The 23,538-nt window shown below is 30.9% G+C and overlaps 1 protein-coding gene across 1 annotated transcript in view; it reads right to left on the minus strand.

Annotated features, from left to right (window-relative positions):
• Positions 1-4,562: 4,562 nt before the first annotated feature.
• The window catches only part of jef (major facilitator superfamily domain-containing protein 6 jef), a 39,347-nt gene continuing 20,371 nt past the window's right edge, over positions 4,563-23,538 (minus strand). Inside the window, exons 10-25 of the mRNA XM_080174052.1 lie at positions 19,305-19,440; positions 18,852-18,922; positions 18,462-18,498; positions 17,630-17,696; positions 16,402-16,503; positions 14,222-14,291; positions 12,197-12,301; positions 11,827-11,925; positions 10,412-10,525; positions 9,747-9,843; positions 8,912-9,006; positions 8,189-8,255; positions 7,395-7,524; positions 6,867-6,985; positions 6,254-6,304; positions 4,563-5,914 (exon numbers count right to left, since the gene is read on the minus strand). Of these exons, the coding sequence (XP_080030178.1) occupies positions 5,826-5,914; positions 6,254-6,304; positions 6,867-6,985; positions 7,395-7,524; positions 8,189-8,255; positions 8,912-9,006; positions 9,747-9,843; positions 10,412-10,525; positions 11,827-11,925; positions 12,197-12,301; positions 14,222-14,291; positions 16,402-16,503; positions 17,630-17,696; positions 18,462-18,498; positions 18,852-18,922; positions 19,305-19,440 (1,449 nt within the window). The 3' untranslated portion in view covers positions 4,563-5,825. The remainder of the gene's footprint in view (positions 5,915-6,253; positions 6,305-6,866; positions 6,986-7,394; positions 7,525-8,188; positions 8,256-8,911; positions 9,007-9,746; positions 9,844-10,411; positions 10,526-11,826; positions 11,926-12,196; positions 12,302-14,221; positions 14,292-16,401; positions 16,504-17,629; positions 17,697-18,461; positions 18,499-18,851; positions 18,923-19,304; positions 19,441-23,538) is intronic.

Below are 23,538 nucleotides of genomic sequence, written 5' to 3' on the forward strand. Positions count from 1 at the left end.
TAACCTATTTAAAGCCTCAAAGTGCACATGCACCATTTGTTACAAAAAATATTCCTTACAGCTTAGCCTATAGATTAAAACGAATTTGTTCTTCAAATGATAACTTTGTAATTAGATTAAAAGAACTTGAATGTAATTTATTAATTCGTGGATATAACTCTAAAGTTATAAAACATGCTTTTGAGAAAGTAAAGATTATTTCTCGCACACAAGCCTTACAAAAAGTTGTTCATGTAAAAAGTAACAGTAGACCTGTGTTTTGTTTAACATATGACCCTCGTATTGATTCTGTATCTAATTCTATGAAAAAACATTTCTCTTTAGCAAGTAAAGATCCAGTTTTTAAAAAAACTTTTCCTCTGATGCCAATGATAGGATATAAAAGAGCAAGAAATTTAGGTGAACACCTAATTCGAGCCAAGTTATATCCTACTCAGAGATACAACTTAAGAGAAAGAAATGGATTCTTTAAATGTAGCATAAGAGATATTGGTTGTAACCTGTGTAATCGTAGTCAAAATATTTCTGAACATGTTGCCAGTTTTTCTCAAAAAAAGTACCCAATCAAGTCAAATATTAAATGTTCAGATAATTTTGTAATTTATTCTATTCAGTGTAAACAATGTCCAATGCAATATGTTGGACAAACTTCTAATGCTGCCTCTGTTAGATTTAATGCTCATTCTTCGGATATTTTAAACAAAAAAATTTCAAAGCCAGTTGCCAAACATTTTAACAGTAGAAACCATTCATGGTCAGACATGGTTTTTACCCCTTTTGAAAAACTCCACAAAAAAGATAAAACTCTGTTGGATATCAGAGAAAAATATTGGATAAGAGAAAAGGAGACAGTTGAACATGGTTTAAATATAAATTCATGACAGTTTTATGTACCTTTTTGCTAGTTGCAATAAAAAATTTTTTTTGTTTTGTTTTGTTACATTTGCTCATCTTTTTTAAAAAAATTTTCTTGGTCAAACTTTTACTTAAAGACTGATCTGCAAAGCTGCACCTATACTGAAGTTTTTTCTAGAGCAAATGATTTAATAACTTGTTTAATTTGACCGTCCAACTTTCAAAAAATTTACAAAAAATCAATCAAAAATTTGCCAGTTTCAATTTGTGTTTTGTTAATAATGTACATGGACGAAAAAAAGTAAGATTTTATTTCAAATTTAATTCTATTTTGTTATTTAAACTGCCCTACTTTGCATTTAATTAACCTTGTATAAACATATATCCTATTTATTCACTTTATTTGTTATCAATGTGTAACCATAGGGAATTTTAATTCTTTTTTTTATATGTAAAAATACCTATAAAACATATATTAGGTAATAATTGACTTAAAATGCATATGTTGATAAATTTTAATTGCTATTTTTTTGTTTAGTTCCTGATGATGAGGGCAGTTTGCCCTCGAAACGTTGAATAAATTTAAAAATTTGATGCCTTGAGTTTTTCTGTCTGAGGATTTTACATGTTGGGTTCGTTAACCATTCGTCTTACTTAACTATGCACAAAGATTGATAATATATAAACTAAAGAGTAGCTGCTATATTTAAGGGAGTGTTCATAAAAAAATTCTCCTCTGATTATCGAATCTTAATATTTTGAAAGCACCTATAGCTATGTTGATTTAGGCATGTCAAAATTGTATAATCAATTTCAAACTTTGCATGATGATTTTTGAACCAATAGTCCCAAATTATCTAGTAGATTTTCTGTAAAAACCTGTACAAAAAAATTATATAAAATAATTTTTCTCTCCATATTCTGTATTGCTTTTTCAATTTATATACTGATACCATGATAGATACACAAAATTTTCAATTTTATATAAAAAGCATATTTTCTTCAAACACAAACTTTTACATAATTTTGATCTCAATTTTAATATTTTTTTTTGGCAAAATTTGAAGATTTTATTAAATTGCCTATTTATATGTCTGATACGTATGAAATGATTCTTTAGAAAGAACCACAACCATTTAGACACTGACAAGGCTGGCAGCAATTGATGTAGTTCTAACATGGAACTATTTTATTGGTCAGTTCGTTCATCCACTATGAAGGGAAGTGATGGGATAAGGCGGGTGAGGTAAGGGATCAGTTTTTTAGCCCACCACAAGTTACACTTTATCAGTGTACATGATAATCTGTTGTAAGATTCAAGTAATAATAAATCAATTGACAGGGGTAACAAAACATTCAATTTTATTAGATTTTAAAAAATTGGCGAATTTTAGACATTTTATACTCCATTGTGTAGGTTTTATCCAGATGTAAAATTTTTCCAGAGTTTTACCCTTTCCAAAACATGAACATAATTAAAAAGTTACAATACCTTTATTCAGATCAATGTTTTTTACATTTAACAAATTAACATTTTATATTTATATTAATAATACAATATTCTCGTTCAACATAATTCTAACATTATAATAACTGCATAATAATAAATATCTAATTAATACAGGGGTTTAACTTTGAAGTAAGGTTAAAATATCAAGTTTTACTTCCAGCAAAATGGTTTTTTGTATTGCAAAATTTCCATTACAAGAGTTTTTTCAGTATTTTTTGTTACAATAATTTACTGTTTTTCTAGTATTTTAGATGATTAATTTTGAAGTATTTATTATTTTATTTTAAAGATATTTTTTTCCTTTTTGTCTTATATTAGAGGCTATGCTAATCGCATCTGATTTGAAGCCATTTATACTAAAGTTAGTTTTTAAAGAATTTATTTTTTTAAATAATTATAAAAAATGAAATTACATTATTTTTTTTACAAATAATATTAACAATTGGTTCTAAAAAGACGTTTAAATGCATTTTTGATCAATTGACCAACAATTTTCACACTATGCTACAAAACACAAAAAAAGTTATTGGATAAATTTACCAATTAAATTTTTTATAAACCATCAACTTTTTTTGTGTTGAGCCACAAAGTGTTTTGACAAAATTACTAAAAAAAGCTAAAATTTGAACAGGGTAGTACCATCACCTTAAATGATTGTTACACTGCTATTGAAGATTAAAAACTTTTAAACAATTATATCAACAATTAGGAATTGAATTGCTAAAACTAATAAACATGCATTGGGATTGAAGATGTATTAAATATAAGGGCTAAACATATTTCTGTAAAGCTATTATTTAGAAAGATTTAAAGGCTTATGAATAATCATAGAAAACTTACAATTCATCAAATAAAATATTGAAGTTTTTTATCATCAACTCATAATATATATTTTCAAGTAAACATAGGACTTTAGGAAAAACTGAATAACATTCAAGGCAAGTGCTTATGTTAAAATAAAATTTTACATATTTCTATTTAATGAGTGCTGTATCAAAAGTTTATTAAATATCGTGCAGTGCAAGAGAATAAAAATTCTTAGTGTATGAAATTACTATTGAATATCAATTTTGTTGAAACTTTTAGGTTCTTTATATCCATTTATATTTTTCAATTGTCATGCCAAAATTTGTGTGAATCTTTCATTAAACCTAACATAAAGAATTGTGGTAAATTAAATGTTTGCTTGGCACATTTTAATTAAAATTAAAGTAATTATATTAAAATACTTAAAGTAAACAGAAAATTTACGAGGATTTTTACAGAGTTTAGATAAATTTTTGCCAAAGCTATCAGTTTATTACATGTAATGTACCACACTGAAAATACATTTTTTACAATAGTTAACCAGTACAGAATACAATCAAACACCTTGGTCAAGTCATAATTCTAAATAATTTTTAGTAAAGCCTCATTTCAGATATGTTTCATTTATACCAGTAACAAAAATGAATAGAATTTCTGGAGAATAGTTAATTATCGCATCGTATCAAAGACAGATTTCCGCGGATATTAAAAAAATATAAGTTTATAACCAGTTTTGTAAGCACCAAGACTTCGAAGGCCATGTCTAACAAAACTGGTTAGGATTTTATGATTTTTAATCAAATATTCGTGAAAAAATTGTCTATAATACGATGCTAAACATGATTTTTCAGTATGACTGAGAACCGGTTCTAATCGAACGGATATTAATCGGTTTCGAGGCCATACTGGGAAAACAAGATTTTCTTTTAGATACATTTTCTGTTGATAAGATTTACATATACAATGCTTTTTTCTAAGAAAAAATACATATTTTTTCATAGAAATAAAGTTGACAAAATACATTTTCAAAAAGTTTAACTTGCTTTTCTTTGGGGGAATTTAAAGTAATATTTATTTATAGCATTGTATCATAGACAGCTTTCCGCGGATATTAGAATTAAAAATACAAAACTGGTATTGACTTTATGATTTTTTATCTTAATATTCGTGGAAAATTTCCTGTAATAAAATGGTATACATTATGTTTCAGTATGGCTGAGAACCGGTTCTAATCAAGCGGATATTAATCGGTTTCGAAGCCATAAGGGAAAAATTTTTATTTTTCTCATTGCTTGTTTCATAAGTGTGACAGAAACAAATTATTTTCATGAATTCAAACTTTACTAATTAATATTTTGAAAGGAAAGTGCAAAGAAATAGTTTTGCTGAGTATCAGAAATATGTTTCATTAGTGAACCTATAAAAAAAATCTGTGAAGATTATTAAGTAAAAAAAGTTTTCCTCTTCTTAAGAATTGGAAAATAAACTATTACTTATAAATTAAGTTTTTTTTTCAAAATAAAAAGGAAGATTTTTAATAAATTGTTTTAAAAGGAAGCCTGCATAAAATACACTGCTCTAACTGTTAAAAGATTTCCACAAGTAGACCCAATACACAAATTTGAAGCCTCCAGCTTCAACAATAAAAAATAAAGGCATCCTAAATTTATATTTCAGGGAGTTGAGAAATTGGGGCACTTGGTCTACTTGTGCCAGTTATTCAGCAGTTAGAGAGGTGTATTTCCTGCAGGCTTCCTTTAAGGAAAAACATATTTTTAATGGAAGCAACTTCATGAATCATTAAACTTAAGATCTAAAAAAGGTAAAATACATATTGTACTTTATTACAGCAATAGCAATAGAAATAATTATCAAATGATCCAAACTATTATATGAATAAAAATATTAATTCATTATATTCTGTTTAATCATAGGTTATAAGTATCAAAGCTAAACTATGAAGGGCTAACTAATTTTTCTCCAAGTTATTAAAATTAGGAATGATAAAAGTGAAATCTTTTTAGTTTTCTTCTTCAAATTAAAGTTAACTATGGTCTTAAAATAAGATTTCACCTCCATTACTCCCTGACAGACTTTATTTTGTCCATTTTATTTATCCAATTAGGTCTTGCAGCTTTTTAAAGTCATTTGTCTAGTTTCAAATATTATCTAAATACTTTTTACATCATTAACATACATGAAAATAAGCAATTTTTGCTTTAATAATATTCATTAGTGTACTTTATTTTTCTTATTTCTTCTATCTTTTAATGAAATCCAGAATTTATGTAATGAAAATTTATTATTAAATTCATCCATACTTGTCTAATTAAAATGAATTACAATATCATATCCATTTTTAGATTTTAGGCAGGTGTTTTTCTATTACAACTCCAAATCCTATTGGGTTTGCATTTAAAAACCGGTTCTTAATTGTAAGGAAAACACATGAATCGCACAGTTTTATTGAAATTAACCATGAAAATGACAAACAGGAGTTTATCCTATATTTTTTGCATATTCATATTTACGGATAATTTTTCAATAAAACTATACAATAATTATAATTTTCTTCCTTTCTGTTTATTTGGTCGCGTTTATATATCTAAGCAGCGTGGCTACTTTATAAAACTAGTATGTCCGCATTTCTATCTTAGTATCCAAAACCGGAGCTGGAGTATCCTGACTGGGCTTGTGAGTAGCTGCCTCCATAATAGTTCTGGTTGGTGGCTGTATTACCGCCTAAATAAATGATAGTATTATCATAAAATTTTGACCCTTTGTTAATTTTAAAGAAAGTTATAGTCTTGTTTTCATACGTTTATTTTGCAACAAGTTAAAATTAGATAACAGAAACACTAATTAATATAATTATTATTGGCTAATCATCCTAATATTTTGGGTGTGATTAACTTTCTTTTCTTGGAATATCTCTTAGTGAAACTCCCCCCCCCCCCCTCCCCCAAATAAAGTTAAAATCTTCCTTGGGCTACTTGCTGTTATTCTAAATGTCCAATTTCTCGACATCGAAAAAAAGGTTGAATTCTATATTAGGAAGCTTTTCTGGTAAAAATAAATTACCTGCAGGCTGTTGTGTTCCAGGTTCCAGGAAAGGATTGTTCGACTGTGGCACTGAAAAAATTAAATTTCTCAATTTTTTTTGACTAAATCTATTTAAAGTTATGACTTCATCAAGGAGATTTGGAGGAAAAACAACTAACAAACTAAAGTTTGACAAACAAGTTATTAGAACTGCCCAACCTTATTTTCACCTCTTCAAGGTTTCAAATTCCCCTGTTTTATTTTTATGAAAACCTTGTTAATTAGTACATTTTCAATTTTGCGTTATCAAACAAACGAGTGGAAGGTGTTGGTTATCTGTCAAAGCTTTTTTATGATGGCAATAAATGCCTAAGATTCAAGTTGTCCCATCATTTATCTTGTGCCCGTGGATCATATGTCCATTTCAATGGCGGATATCCTGTGCCGTTGCAACATGCGCACAGATCCCCCACCCTGGAGGGCCAGGGATTTGTTGGTGTTATCCCTTCTTCTTCGTAAATTGGTAGAAGATTTTGAGACAACATGTTGTGATAGCAACACGAATGGGTTTGAACGCAAATTCTCTACCCGTAACTCAGTGCATTACCACAGAGTTACGGTCCCACCAGTTATAGTTAATGTTGTGCTATACCTGTGGGGTTTGATTGAGGGGCGGCGCCATCTTCAGAATTCCTTCTACTTCTGGGGCGGGGCTTGTACGAGGAGGAGGGGACTCCGTGGGGGGCAAGGTGCTCCCCTTGTACAACATTCCTGAAAACAACACAATTTACTTTTGTTAGATAATATGAAAAATCTGTAAAATTGCACAATAATCACTTATAAGCTTATTATGACAGAAAACTGTTTTGTTAGCTGCTATTTATCAATGCCTCGTGAGGCCGGTCGTTCAAAGACCTTAGTGCATCGTTTATTCGAGCTTATCTTATTGCCCACGGATATTACAGACAACCAACCCAATGATTGTAGTGCTAACTATGCATAACAATTTGTTGCGACTTTTTACGGCCCAAGGCATTCGCCCAACTATAAGTCTTATTATCACATCCCAGGCAGAGCAGCAGTAGTTATCATTTTAATGTCTATGTTATTATGCAGTGCGTTCCAGCCTCGATACCCTACACCTAAGCGACGGGCACGCTACCCTTTACGATAACTATACCTGGGATCAATTTCCTCAGACAAATCCGTGTTGAACTTGCCCTCGGTGATGTTATAGAAGTTAAAGAGGGTGAAGAGAATGAGAACAACTCCACAGGCCAGACCGTAGATCAGGAATATACGGGCAGTTCCTGGAATAAAGGAAAACTAAGATTAGATTTCATGGTGTTTTCCTTCAAAGTGTCTAGCGAACGCATAAACCTATCCCCCTCATATATATATAGTAAGTTGGAATTTGGAAGTTAGGGTGGGAAAGTTTTTCCTTATTTTTAAGCCTATCCCCTGCGGGGGCCCCTAACCCTAAAAGCAATACATACAAATCCATGCCACACCAGAAATGTTTTTTTCTATTATTTCATTCAAATCAGATAATGATAGCTAAGATACGCCAAAATTTTAAAAAATAGGACAGACACATAACACTACTAAAAATTAAAAATATGTTTTAAATATTTCTTGGGCCAGGTAGTTGTCTTGAATATACATTATTCATTTATTGCTACGTTGCTCAATGCTTAAGAACAAATTTTTGGTATAGTCCCTTTCGTGGCAACGCCCCTTAGGGAGCGTTTCTTCTTATTTTTACAGTAGCTTTTCTCTTATTTCTAGCCCCTGCGGGGGCTCTAACCCTACGGCTCCAATTGTCTAACCCTGCTGGGCAATCACCTAATCCAATATAACCTAACCTAACCTAAATAATCTATTAAGAGCCATTTTCAAAACACGACGAATCGGCCCTTAAGGGGCGTTGCCACGAAAAGGACTCTTCCCCAAATCAAAAAAAAGATTTCTTACCATATTGTTTAATGAACATTCCACCAAAAACAGCTCCACAAAACTTTCCAAATCCATGATGAATTCCCTAAATAAAAATCATTACAAATGGAATAATGCCGCTTAACCTAATCTGACTATATAGATAGGTTTAACATTTAGCTTAATTCAAATTTATTATATGGCATATAAGAAGTTTAAACTAAAAGAAAAACAACGGTCAAAAACACAAAAAAAATGGGGAATAGTCCCTTTCGTAACATCGCCCCATAAGGGGCGATTCGTCGTATTTTTAAAATGGCTTTTTATAGGTTATTTTAGGTTAGGTTAGGTTATATTGGGTTAGATGATTGCCCCACAGGGTTAGGTAATTGGCCTCGCAGGGTTAGAGCCCCCCTCAGGGGCTAAAAATAGGGGAAAAGCTTCTGTGAAAAATACGAAGAATCGCCCCATAGGGTGCGATGTTACGAAAGGGACTATACCCAAAAAATGTATTTACGGGCCACTTGTTTTCATAAATTAACTCTATTGGGGGGGATTTAATCATTCTGCGAGTCAATAAATGTTAGAATGGGACTCGATCTAAAGCATCAACCTGGCCTAAAGTTTTGGAATTTGTTAAAAATTAAAGGCACTCTCATATGAATTAAAAGCATGTATTAGAAAAAGTATGGTAGTAAAAGCAGATTAGCAATAACTTAGACCAGTTTGTTATCTCCAAAATGACCGAAAGAAAATTTATACCTGGAGCACTCCTTGTGCATTTGCGCGAAGCTTCTCATCTGTGTTGTGGGAGATGAATGAACAACAGGCAGCCCACACAGCGGCATGGGTTATACCTATTTCATATATATTTTACAAGAATTAATCAGCTATGGAGGGGACATTGGGCTATGTTTTTTACAATAGTATCCAAAGTTTTTAATATAACGTTTTTTTTTGTAGGCAATTTAATAACGAACAAATTTACTTTTAAGTTTTTTTTTCTGTCATTCGAAAGGAACATGGAGATAAATATCATTTTATGAAGGTAGGTCGAAAATTACCGGATTAACCCCTCCCCGAAAATAGCCCCCCTCACCCTACAGCTTTGACTTAAATTGAATGGCGTCTAAAAAGATGAAAAGCCCGGATTTAAATAAAATCATACTGTTTAAGTACCCTTACAAAATATTAGCTAGAGTTTAATTATCAAACAAAATTAATGCCAACTAATCATTAATAAAATTCATGTAAAATAATGGTATTTTTTTTTCAAACCTAGGCAAAAATTGAAATACAAATACACAGAAATAAATTATTGCATAGATTGACTTTTTGTATAAAGCTATTTCAATTTGTATCTTGTAAAAACAATTTTATAAAAAGTAAAGCAGCAGAATATCAAAATCCCCTTATTCGACTTGGGGAGGGGGTGTCAAAGACCCCTTTACCTCATCTCCCAATGTCCTTAAGTTCAGCTTCTTTATAATTTGGGTATGTACGTCGTATCTTTATAAGTCTGTCATGATGTAAAAATGCTCTTGCCATTAAAACAGTTCTTTATTATTCAAAATAATTGTGCACCCATTACTCTTACCTTGTAAAAATTCAAAGGGTAGAACAAGCCATGGGAAGGTGAGATATGAGATGTAGATAAACCTCAAGAGATTACCAAGCAAACCAGCCATCAGGACCTACAGATATCAATTTTAAACACATTTTCTATAGTTACATATATTTAATTAATTTATATGATAGTATGTACACTTGTCGCTGGAGAGGTGTCAGTTTCTAGTCATGGCCATGCCTAGTGTCAAACTAGAGACGTTAGGGAGAGTAGTAAGAGAAGGAAGAATGTAATGGTCCATAAACAGGTGTAAATCATTATGATGCACATTTAGGACTTCAAAAAGTTTTAAGGATGTCATAACTAGTAATGGTTAGATATTTATATTCATGTCATGTGATAAAGGTACCTTTTTATATCTTTCTATCTAACACGTCGATGGCCGTTTGTCTGATGTGATTAATAATCGCTGTTTTTTTTGTCTTACTTGTCTTACTGTTTTTATGTCCATCAATCAAAGTGTATATTTATGTGACTATATATCTCTACCTTAACGTGGCCATACTGTGAAATGATCTTGAAGCTATAGAATTATGCGCCTATTTCACTAACGTGGTTTATAACATTGTTTACCTGTCTATCTATCTATCTGTCTATCTAGCCAACTATCTACCCATCTATCTATCAATCTATACCTTAACGTGGCCATACTGTGAAATGATCTTGAAGCTATAGAAGTAGGCCCCCATCTCACTGACGTGGTTGATAACACTGGCAATACCGAAGATGGTTGGGTGTCCGCCAAGTTCCTAGAAAATATTATTTTCAACAATCTGTTTAGAATATTTTTTTCCAGTTTGACTTCGAAACCAATCAATATCCGCTGGATTAGAACCGGTTCTCAGCCTTACTATGTATGGCATCGTAATATAGTTGATTTTCCACGATTATTGGAATAGAAATAATAAATTTAATACCCAAGAAAAAGTTTCTATAATAGGATGCGATAAATAACTTATCAACAATTTAACCCTGTCAACCATTATATAATAAGCCCGCTATGAATAGTTGAATTTCTTAGGATGAAGTTAGCTTCCGGGAAATTATGTCAAGGAAATATTTTGTAGTCGCTCGTATCATTGTAAAAAATAACAAACAAAGGTGTTTGTCTGCCAGAATTAATAATTTTTCGGATTATGGGGCCAGCATTACCATCAAGAACTGCTATATCTATTACATGAACTTAAGTAGAATAATTTCAAAACTTTGCACATAAAAGTTAATTCCGTGCCAGACTAAACTGTTATATTTTTAGGCAAGGTATTACTTTGTCTATATAAACTAAATAGGGAAAGTTAAATTGAAAGTTATTGAATTCATAACATAAAACAAATGAAGTAATCATATCAAAGTATATAAAATAAAATAACGGATAAGGCATTAGTGGAACAGAGAAGATTTTATCCATATCCCAACATCTTTGTTTATATCATATATTTTGGTTTTAACAACAAGTTTCATTAAATAAATACAAACATTAGACCCATACCATATATCTAATGATAAGATGATCATGCAATCTACTAGACTTTTCTTTTATAAACATGACCCATGACTATAGAAAAGCTAAAATAATACGCATGCCTTGACAACCTTCTTCATTGACTTGACAATAAGAAACGACAAAAAAATATTTGATAAAAACACCCATGACCCATGACTGCTATGCATGTCATGTAAATACTGACAAATGTTTTATGACTTGACCTATATCAACACCCATTACACAGATAATCTAACTTGTCATGTATTTACATGATCCATGACTACCTGACAAATCATATGAAAATGACACAAGACTACCTGACATATCATACCTGCAGATGCCAGAAGAGGAAGGTAAAGATTAGACCCATAACAACAACACCCATGACAAAGATAACATTACTTGTCTTGTATTACTATGACCTATGACTACCTGACATTTCATATACATACATGTAGATACCAGAAAAGAAAGGTAAAGATTATACCCATACTAACACCAATGACACCCTAACTTGTCATATATTTACATGACCCATGTCTACCTGACACATCATATACATACCTGTAGATGCCAGAAGAGGAAGGTAAAGATTAGACCCATACCAACGCCCATGACCCAAGCAACGACCATGAACAACAGCATTCTCAAGTTTGACAGGGTCTAAAAGAAGGTATTTGTCAATTTTGAAATATATATAGTACTAACAGATACATACATCAATGAGTGTGTTTGTGTATACTAGTCCTGCCAGAAGAATTTTGTGCATAAATCTGTATTTTTAAGTGTGTGTTCGTGTTTTATAAATGGGTATTTAAAGATCTTAATATCAGGTATTTTTATATTTTTAAAATAAATAATAGAATTTTAGTTACTGATTGACGTACGTACATAACATAATGATATGTCGGCTGCGCTATTGAAAACTGATTACCTTGATGACAGCAGTGAACTCCGGCATGCCCTGGAGCTCCTTGGCGAAGAACTTCATCTTCTTGGCCTGCTCCTTCAGCTTCTCCTCGCTCGACTTGGCGGGCACCTGCATAAGTATTAGGATGTATTTTTCCAAGTATCTGTTTAAAACTTCAGAATATATTGGCCTAAAAACCAACATATTTGAGTTTGATTCAAGCTATTTCACAGTGGGATCCAGTGGGACATCCAAAAAATTTAAAATTGACTTTTATCTATCCTAGGAATTAATAATGGCTGTAAGTAGACAGCTAGAAAAGAAATTTTTAAAAAATATTCATTTTTGGCGGATTTACGCCATTTTTAAAAAAGGTAGTGAAAAATTTCTTTTCAGTTTTGATGATTTTCCAGATTTTTTTACACAATCTTTTCAAAACAACAAAAAATACATTTATGTTCATCTTATGAAAATAATTTTTGATTGAGGTACTTTTCAGATACCTGTACCAATGTCTAATTAAAGAAAAATTTTAAAAAAATATTTTTTTGGTGGTGTAAATTGACATTTTGTGAGAAAATTTCACCAAAAATATTAAGATTTTTAACCCCAAAAAATCAGTTTTCTCCATTTTACCCAAAAACGGCCAGGATGCCCCGGGTTTTGCAATAATAATATTAATATGCAACATGTATTGTGTTTAAAACAGTTTTCATAACCTGGGGCCTCCCGGCCGTTTTTGAGTAATTGAGCATTTTACATTGCATGGTTTGAACAATTTTGTTCTTGTTAATTTGAAATTTTCCCTCGTTAGAGGGGGAAGGAGTCATTTTAGAGCCAAAAGTCATCTCTGCAATGTTTTCTAACTTTTTGAGGCGAAACTTTCTTTACTTATGCATTATTTGCCTCCGGCCAACCGTTTCGCCGTTATTTGCCGCCGTAGGTGTGATTTTTAACGATTTTTGCCGTTCTCGCGGTTTTAATGGACATTTAAGGGAACAAGGAGTCCTTAAAAAAAGATGACTTATAAATACTTTTATTTTAGCAATTAAATTTGCTAAATTTCATGTGTTCTGAAAAAAATTGTATTTCTAACTGGTTTTGGTTCAGCAGAAATTCAAATTCGAGGATTAATTATAATATTGCAAAAACATTATATATGCGTCTGAGAGAGAGAGAGAAATATACGTTTGAGAGAGAATATAATATAAGCAATTATGTTTATATTCTTATACAAACTTTAAATGAAGATAGCTAGACTTAGAATAAAGGTATTAACACAAAATCAAAAGTGTTTTGAAAATTATGTTATTGTTGTTTATATCTGTAAAAAAAAACATTAGAAAACATGCCTTATTAGTGTCCTATTTTACTTATACTGGACCTACCTAAAAATGCCGGGACTCGAACTGGGTGCACCTGACGCTATATTCATGTTCACAAACATTGTTTGCATTGAAGAAATATTTACATAGACGTTTATTTTGTTAAAATATTCCTATCCTAACTAAAGTTATGAAGGTTTATAGATTTTTTTAAAATAGGGTAGCTTCGCTCCTCCAAAACCGCCAGACGTACTTACCAAATGCACATTAGAAGTTAACAGGAGCAAAATTTATGTTATTTTTGAGTTAAAGCAAAAGAAATTACATCATTTCGTCAAATACAAGCTTTTTTATTGATGTTTACTTTTGTCTACCCTTAATGTCCCGTTTTTTGGCAAAAGATCCCACTGTGTATTTGTTGATAAAATCTGTGTTAATAAATCTGTCAAAATATGCCGCATTTTATCAATATGAAATGGACTACATAGCTCAAATAATAGCTAAAATAATTTCAACAAGGTATTTTCTATTAAAATTCTTGGTCCATTATACTTAGGTTACCTACCCTATGGTTAATTTTATTTACAAAACCCTCATGATTGTTAGGTAATGTGTTATTTTACTTGACATCCCCCCTTGAACATGTAAGGGGTGAAGGGGGTTGGTGTTCTAATCAAGCGGATATTGATCGGTTTCGAAGCCATACTGGAAATTTGACTATTACCTTCTTGGTATCGGCGTTGTTGATTTTGACGTCATTCATGGCTAAATCTTCCTCACGGATCAAAGTATATCTAAAATTATATTGATTTTTTAAAACTTGGATTTTAAACTTTTGACTATTTTAGTTTCTTGAAATTCCTCAAACTGTGATATATTACAATGGCAGTTGTCAACGAAAACGCAAACATATTAAGTAGTTTTCTTTATTGTTATATACAATTAATTTTAATTCATTATAGGCTAGGTCATTTAAATATTTACTAGGATCTTAAAGGTTAAGACAATGGGCAAAAAATTTAGAAACATCCACAATTACGATAAACATAATAAAACATTTCCAAATTAAAATGCTTTGAATAAAAACTAGACACTGAAGGTTGATGCAAGTTTCTAAGCCACCGAAAGGAATTAATGTTTTTAAAACTTTGGGGACCAATTTAATTCAAAGTCCTATGCTCCTCTTTCTTCCTGAATTACTAGCATCTATTATTGGCGGGAAAAAATGGAGGGAAAATAATTTCTTCTCCTGCAATATCTCTTTCTCTGGGTATTCATTCAGGTATCTAGTGGGTTAGGCCAATGGTCAATAAATTTATGTACATCCCCAATGATGATACACGAAATTACTCCTTCAATAAATTAAAATTAGTGGTTGAAATATTTCGACACTCAACTTAATAAACCAACCAATCAAAATTCAATAAATGTCTCCAAAGTCAGTGAGCCAACGAATAAGAAAACTTTGGGGACAAGTGTAATAAACAGTCCTATGTCCCCTCCCTCCCTGGTACTTATTGCTAATTACCAAAATTATGTATTTATTTGAAATGCCAAAATCAACTTATGTGTTTTAGACTAATTAACATTCAAATTTCCTTGTGTAAGACATTTAGCTGGAATAGTTATTACGGAACTAAAAGTAAGTTTATCTAAAATTAGGGAAAATTAGATTTTAGCTAATTATTATATTATTCTTTAGTTCCGAAAGACAAACAGCCGTTCAGATGGATATATATTGTTCAACGTTGTATTATAAAATACCAGAGCTTTTTTTAAAATTTCATTATTTACTTTTGTTTTATATTGATAACTAACTGCTGCACCCCTAGTATGTAGGGGCTCTATATTCGAAAGGATATGGAAGGGCAGTAAAATAGCCTAAAACCATGCCCAGACTTATTTATAAAAAATATAAAACAGCCTTAAACCACTTCAGGACCTTTAAATGCTTCACTGTAAAAGAGAAACATTTTTTCAGCAGTTAGCGAGATAATTTAATACATACAAAAAAGCACTACTTTTCAAAGCAGTATTTTTTATATAATATGTATTAATTTGTGAAACTGCAAATGATAAATATGACCTATTTTTGTCTCTTTAAAGATTCCCTTTAAACAACTCCCCCTTTTTATATAAAGATGCTAATTCCCCCCCCCCCCCAACCCCAAGAGGATACAAGCAGTAAAAAACCCCGCAGGGGGCACAATTTTCTAACACTTCTTTCTCATTTAGTCTTTTACAAGGATTCAAAATGCATGGACATATATCTTTTTAACTCTTATTTTATACATCTTAATTGGAACTGATGATCTATTTTTATAGAGAAACATATGTATTCCGCCAATAAATAGTTAAAAAATTAAATGTGTTTATACATATAATAATTACTTTATATAATAGGATAGAAATATCTTATTTCTGAATTTTTCAATAATATTTAACTAACGTTAAACATATAACAATACAAAAATAAATGTAAAAGTATAGTTTCTGAACTAATTGCTAATTGATCAAAACTTTTGACAGGTTTATATCATTATTCATCTTTTTCTTGTTAATAAAAAATATTCTTATGCTTGTGACTTATCATAAATATTTTTCTTTTTTTTACCAATTTACCCCGTTTTAATCTTTTTTTTTTGGGGGGGGGGTAAGGGTGATTGTTCTAGGGGCGATTTATCTTGGGAGAGTAATGGTAAACTCCCCTAAAATAGTTAAAAACATTCCCAAGACTTATGAGTAGATATACCTTGTAAGAAAAATCATATCGGTCCAGCAGTTAAATGACCCTACGGTACATTCTGACAGGCAGACAGACATCCTGTTACTTTTATATAAGGATATAAATAGAATTGATTACAGAGTCACAGACTAATTAGGATTAAAAACACAAAACTAAACCTGAAGGGTATTTGAGTAGCCGTGAAAAAGGCCAAAATCATCATTCCAGAGAAGGCGTAGAAACATACGTCGTAGTTTCTTTCACCTGGGCTCTCGGAACATCTAAAATTTTATATTGAATAAAAGTTATTTGTCGCATCGTTTTATAGCCAGCTTTACGCGGATATTAATACACAAGATTATAAGATTAAAACCAGTTTTGTTATTACGGGCAATCAAAATCTATGATTTTTATTTTAATATTCGTGGAAATAATTTTTTTTTCAAGTTAGACGTGATGATGTGTTTCGAGCTTAAGATATTTTTAATTAATTAAACTAACAAAAATTTTCAAGTTTTGTTGTTCTATATCTATGTTATTTATATTTGTATTATTACTCCTTTATTTGAAGACAATAATGTACCACATAAATAAATTGTGTATAGTGTTTATTTATTGTAAGTTTGAACTTTGTAAAGCATTTGATAAAAATAAATAAATGTCGTCTGTGATAAAGAAAATCTAAAAATCAAATGAAATCTTGACGATAATTCCCGAGTTTATTTAGCTTAGATCATATGATTAATAAATTTCATAATGATTAAAATATATGTAAAGGTCGTCGTAATTTGATATATATCAGAACCGTTAGGAAATATTTTTTATTTTTTAAAATTTTTGTAGTCATATAAAATTGGGAAAATTTACCTACTTTTTTTGGTAAATTGACAGTTAAATCATTATTAAATTAGTAAATTTCTCTATAATTCGCTTTGTTTGTCCGTCCGTCAGTCAGGTGTAACGCTGCAGATCAAAAATGTAATTTGTTTCAGCTTTAAAAGATATACGGATGATTCTTTTTATAAAAATTTCAATGAACCTGCAGTATATAATTTACTTTGTCCGCCACAGTATGCAAGACATGTTTCAAAATGTAAATATAAATTATGTGATAAAGGTTTCGTGATTTTTTATTTTAACAAATGCTTTTTTAATCATCATGTCCTAATTCATTCCATGGTCTTTTTTATGCATCGCTACTTTTGGATGTTGTCATCCTTGTTTAATAATTTTCTCTTATGTTTTTGGGCAATTAGATTGGATGAAGCGTAAGAAATCAAGAAAGTGATTTAAATTAAATTTTACTTTATTATCGCACAAATTTTATTAAATCTAATACACTTTGCCTACTTTTGTGTACAGCCATTAATCTCAAACCTGATATGAATAATTAAAACTGTTACTTACTTTGCTGCAGGAAAAATGGTAGAATAATCGAGAACAATACCCATTATAAACATACACACTCCCCAACCTAAACAAATGATTAAATAAATCGTTTTAAGCTACTAATAGATTGTTTATTGTATACGCCAATCAGAGGTCAAGTTTAAGAATTTAATCCAATTTGAGAAGAGTGTCTGTGTATATATGACCAATCAGAAAGCAAGTAAATAATTTGAGTCTAAAGGAGAAGATCATCTGAGTATGCATACCAATCAGAGAGCTATTTTAGTTAATTAGCCAATAAAAAAGAGAGTGCATGTTTGTGTGACTGTGTATATATGACCAATCAGAAAGCAATTTTATAATACGAGCCAATAGGAGAAGATCATCTATGTATATGTGACCAATCAGGGTGCTATTTAAGTTTTTAGGCCAATAATAAAGAAAGTCTGTGTGGATTTGACCAATCAGAAAGCAAGTTAATAATTTAACTCATCATAACAAGAGTTTTAATGTTTCAACCATTGAATGGTTGAAACCAGATGGACCAACAGAAACGCACTTCACCTAAAGAGTATCTTTGGTACTAAAATGGACGATAAAGTTACATCTATGCATATAACCATTGAAACTATACAATAATATTGATTTTAAGATCCTTGCCAAATTTAATGCATTTATTTTAGTCAAGGCAGATATTTCTCTTGATAGAACTGATATTTATATAGAAGATTTTTGCCTTTGATAAAAAAGAATAAAATTCGCAGTTTCCCTAATATCAGAACACAATGTTTGCAAAAAAAATAAAAACTTTAAGAAATACATTAATTTAAAAAAAGAAATTCCAACTTACCTATGCTACCCCACATTCTCTGGGATCCATATTTATCCTAAAATATATATAAAAAATGTGAAAGTTTTAATAAGAATAAAAAATTATAAATTTTTACTTAAGAATTTTTATTTCATAAATTTGTTTGGAGAAAAAAATTTGCTCAGTATACCTGTTTAGATTTACTTGAATTTAAACGGGCATATACCTTAAAACTAAACCCGTTAATTAATATTCCATAGAAGGGTTGGCTTATAAGAAAAGGATCTTATGAAGAACCAGGTTCAGAACTCCAGCTTTATTTTAATTCTGCAATACATCGATGTCAATGAGGCTTACATTTGGCTAAAAAGGGGTTGTAACCCCATAGTTGCTGGACGCATTACACTTGACGCTGGCTGCTACATGTACCTGTCTGTCGCCAAGTGCAGTGATAACAGCTGAATCCGCCAGGGGCACTGCAGGACTGGCAAAGAATTCACCTGCAATTTTTAAAACAGTTTAACAGGTACCTTTCAAAGATATGATAATGCAACATTTATTTAATGTTATTATGTAAAGCAAAACGGCATAATTGAATTAATATTGTAAAAATTGTATTTAAATGGCAAGGAAAAAGGTTCTCAAATAGAATATGTCCATGAATATAATTCAACATTCAACATTGGAATGTGAGAATCATTAAAAGAACAATAAACTGTTTTTTTTTTTAAAAAGTTAGTAGAATAAAGAAAATTAAGTAAACTGTAAATAATAATACTGAAAGTACTTTTACGTTGCATTGGAGTGACTTACAGATATAATGACAAGCGAACAAACACAGCTAAATTATTGAAAAGCTGTGATACTACCAAGAATACTGACCAATGACAACAAGCAGAAGTACGAGGAAGAAGACCTTGGCCACTCCGGCCCTCTCGAACACCTCGTTGCTAAAGGAGGGGGACACCCACTCCTTCCCCTTGGCCATGTCCTTGTGCACGTCACGGAAGTTGATCACCTGAAACAAAAGTTTATTTCATTTAGTGCTTTCTCTTAAAGTTGAGCACTGAAACCCAACCCCTTTACTCTTTTTTTTTAGGGGGGGGGGGCTAGTACTAGTAAAGCAGGTGAGCATTATCTCTGAGTGGCTTATGAGTACTTAAAGTTAATTATCAATAAGTATGTTCTTAAAAGAATTCTGTATTTTAGCAACATCCTATAACGGGATGGAATAATTCATTCTAACATCCTTAACGTCAGTTTTATATAGTTTATCTCAGATTGGCCATTTACGGAGATATCTTAATCCATTCTTAACTTAACCCAACCTATAATCAGCATCAAATTATTACGTATGGCTATTGGCCATATGCGATACTAGAGTTGGCTCGATATAATTATCTCCCTATTGGCTAGTTTTCTATATGCATATCTATTTCTCAATAAATCTATTTTCCTCACCCGGCATTACTATCTAAAAGAAAGTAAATATTTAATAATTTAAATGATTTTTAAAAGATTTTTTTAAATTATATTTTTTTCTTTACATTACCATCACCAAAGGGTTAATGATGATGATTACAATTTTAGTTTAATATTTGAACACACAAAATGTCACCACAATCGAATTCTTTTAAAACATAGTTTTCTTAAATTTATCATATTATAAATTTAAATTTTCTTTTTTATGATTAGAAATTAAATACATCAATATAAGGTAAATAGCAACATGAAATGAAAAAAATGAATTTATTTTTAATAAAGTAAAATAATGGGTCTTATCGTTCTGGGCAATGAGAGTTTATTATGGATTATTGGAGCACTATGAGTTTTAATCATATATTCCTTGGAAAACTTGAGCTCGTTTATAGACATTTATTTCCTATATAGATCTGACATGGATCTTGAAGCAATTAAGCAGGCCGTTTTGTACATGTTAAAAATTGGAAGATTTCATTAAATAAAAGTAATCGCAAATATACTTAGTAAATGAGGGGTTTGCAATTTTTTTTTACATTATCTTATTTTTTTTAATATTATGAAATACAAATTGGAAATAATGTGAAAGTAAAAAGCAATAAATGTCTTAATTGTAATTATAGTTTATTTTGTTCCAATTATATTTAACCAATATTATGTTCCATTAATTTGTTTTTGCTTTATTATTACTGCAAAAATTATTCCAACTATCCAAACTTTCTACAATAAGACGCTGATTATTAGTTGATTGTTATTTACAAATCAAAACATAAAAGCAAAGCTCTATAATCAGAAGGTGGGATAAACAAACATTAACACTTGTAGAGGGTCAGAACTAAATCTAAAGTCTAAACAAAATTGTAAATAAATTTGATGCAGAATTGCGTAAATACAGGATATTGTTTCAGAATATACTTACATTTATAGAGGGGCGTCGCTCTTAATATTGTACCTTGTTGTTTCAAAAATCAAATAATTGAGATAATTATATCATATTAAAAAGAAAAAAATCAGCATGTTTTAAATAGAATTGCGGACTTGGCGGAAAGTTTGAAATCTATAGAACAATACTAATATGCCTCATTGCATATATTGACATTGGACTTAAAGTTATTCTGGTACATAAAGTTAAGTACACATTCTCTTATATATAGGCCTAAAAAAGTGGTAATCTTTAAAACAAACACACCCACAAACAAACCATAGTTTTGGAGGTTACTGGGTGACGAGAGAGCATATAAAATTTAATTAGCAGAATAAGTGAAAACTATGTGTCGTTCCCTTTCTGCATATTTTTGAAAGGCAAAACACAATTTTATTACTTGGATATATAAGTATAAGTATATATAAGTACAGATACAAAAAAATACTTTTACTGCATTTACGTTAATGGAAAAAAAATGAATAGTTAGGATAGATGTGAAGAATAACAAGGTTGAAAATATACATATGAGTGTAGCTCAACAAATTTTAGAAATTTGACAGGTGTTTGGGGTCCCCCCCCCACGCACCCATTCAACATTTATCTTTTAAAAAATTCAGGGGGGAATTTTTCTGAGTTGAGTGCCCCACTCCCAAAAAATCCATCCGGTCAGAAAGATGGACCGACGTAAATCTAATTATATTACAAAGATATTATACAATGTAAGATACTTTACAAGAAATTAATTACCTTAAAATATTTCGCTTAATTATCCTTTTTTAATTACTGGGTACCTTAAACGAAGTTCCCTACTGAAATTTTTGATCCGTAATATCCTACAGACTGACAGACACTTCTAATTGTAGGCAATTATACAAAGATAATATAATAACCATTTTGGTACATTTATTCACAGTATCGTTTATGACGTTGTCATGAGTTAAGCATTTTCCCCCCAACATAATGTCATCCTTTTTTTATCCCCCCCCCCCCTCTAATAAAATAATTACATAAGGGACAATTCCTACATTGGAACAATAGTAACATGTTGGTGTAAGAACAATTCGTCCATATAATTGATTAGAACGTTTGAACATTTTGAAACGATATGGTAGTTTTCAACTGGACGAACGAACTGACCAATAATAGTTATTTCTCGCATTGTATTATAAACGGCTTTACGCGGATATGGAATGTACAATTAAAAGATTAAAACTAGTTTTTTTAGCCCCGAGGTGCCGGAGGCACCGGCTAAAAAAACTGGTTTCAATCTTTTGATTGTACATTTTTATATTCGTAGAAAGCTGGATATAATACGATGCTAGACATAGTTTTTTCGTATGGATGAGAACCGGTTCTTATCCACCGGATTCGAATAAATACGAGAAAAAAGTTTCCATTTTAGCAACCTAAATTGACGACATTTCCCCCCTGTCATAATATCCACTTATATTCTATATCCATTAAAAAGAGGTACAATTATCAAATCTAAGGGAAATTGATTAATGAAAAATGTATTTTGTATAAGTATTTTGGTACATACATATGTGTGTGTGTGAGTGTGTGTGTGTGTATGTGTGATACAAATCGATATATTATTACTTGGATGTTGCACCAGATTTTAATGTACACTGATGAAGTAATACTTACAGTTGACTAAAATAACGATACTACCCTTCCACCCCCTATACCTCATCCCCTCCCTCCTACTGGATGAACGTACTGACCAATAAATGAGGTCTATATTAGGAAGCTAAATTGACGACAAATTTTCCCCTGTTAATATATCCACGTATATCTATTATAATACTAAATGTATTTACACAGAATGGTACCTTAGTGTTCAAGTGTTATTTTCCCAGGGAGTTAAGGGATTTTGCATCTAAAGAAAGTTAATAATCTGAACATGGTTTGAGCTCTCAAAGTTACCAAGGTTAAACATGTTATTAATAGCGCGGCAAAAAAAAGTATAATAGATTAAAATACAATTATCCTATAAGTAGTAAGGTTTTTTTTGTCTGAAGCTTAAGATCTCGAAAATTATAGGTCTGATTGGGCTGTACTTTTTAAGAAAGCGTTATAATAGTCTTAAACTGGTTTTAAGATTTTTTGCTGACCCCCCTTGAATTCACTCATTTTCCCTAGAGGCTATGTGGAAGCATCTAGTTCTTATATGTGAAAAAGGGTAAAAATGAAATATGCTAAGGATTATAATAAAATGCAATTAAAGTTATCTGAAGAAAAATAATTTTGATTAATTGTAGATAATATTGATTGTAAATTCATAGGAGTACTTGAGTAGTCTTTTCACTTCCTGTGTTTATTCATGTGTGGTATTCGCCACCCCTAAGCCCTGATTGTATGGCAACCTTGCTCCCAACTTGTGGGCGGTCCGAGAGATCTCCCCTGAGTAGGAGGTGGGGCCATTTGAAACCCCCCCATGTATTAAAGTATTTATAGTTTGACAACCCTATTATGTTTAATCTGATTATCTTGCTTTTACCCACCCCTTTCAGGGATGGGGGATAAATATTGCCTATTATGTTTATTGTATTTATATATCTTTAACCTCTGATTTTAGTATTAATTATTCCAATTTATGCATTGACCATTTTGTTGTATTATAAATTAGTATCTTGTGAGCTCTGAATAAAGTAACATCCAATTTATATTCTGTTTGTTATTTGGTGATACATAGAGAAGCACAGCTTCTCT

The sequence above is a fragment of the Acartia tonsa genome, chromosome 10 (assembly GCF_053477335.1).
Source record: "Acartia tonsa isolate MP-2025a chromosome 10, ASM5347733v1, whole genome shotgun sequence".
Lineage (NCBI taxonomy): Eukaryota > Metazoa > Arthropoda > Copepoda > Calanoida > Acartiidae > Acartia > Acartia tonsa.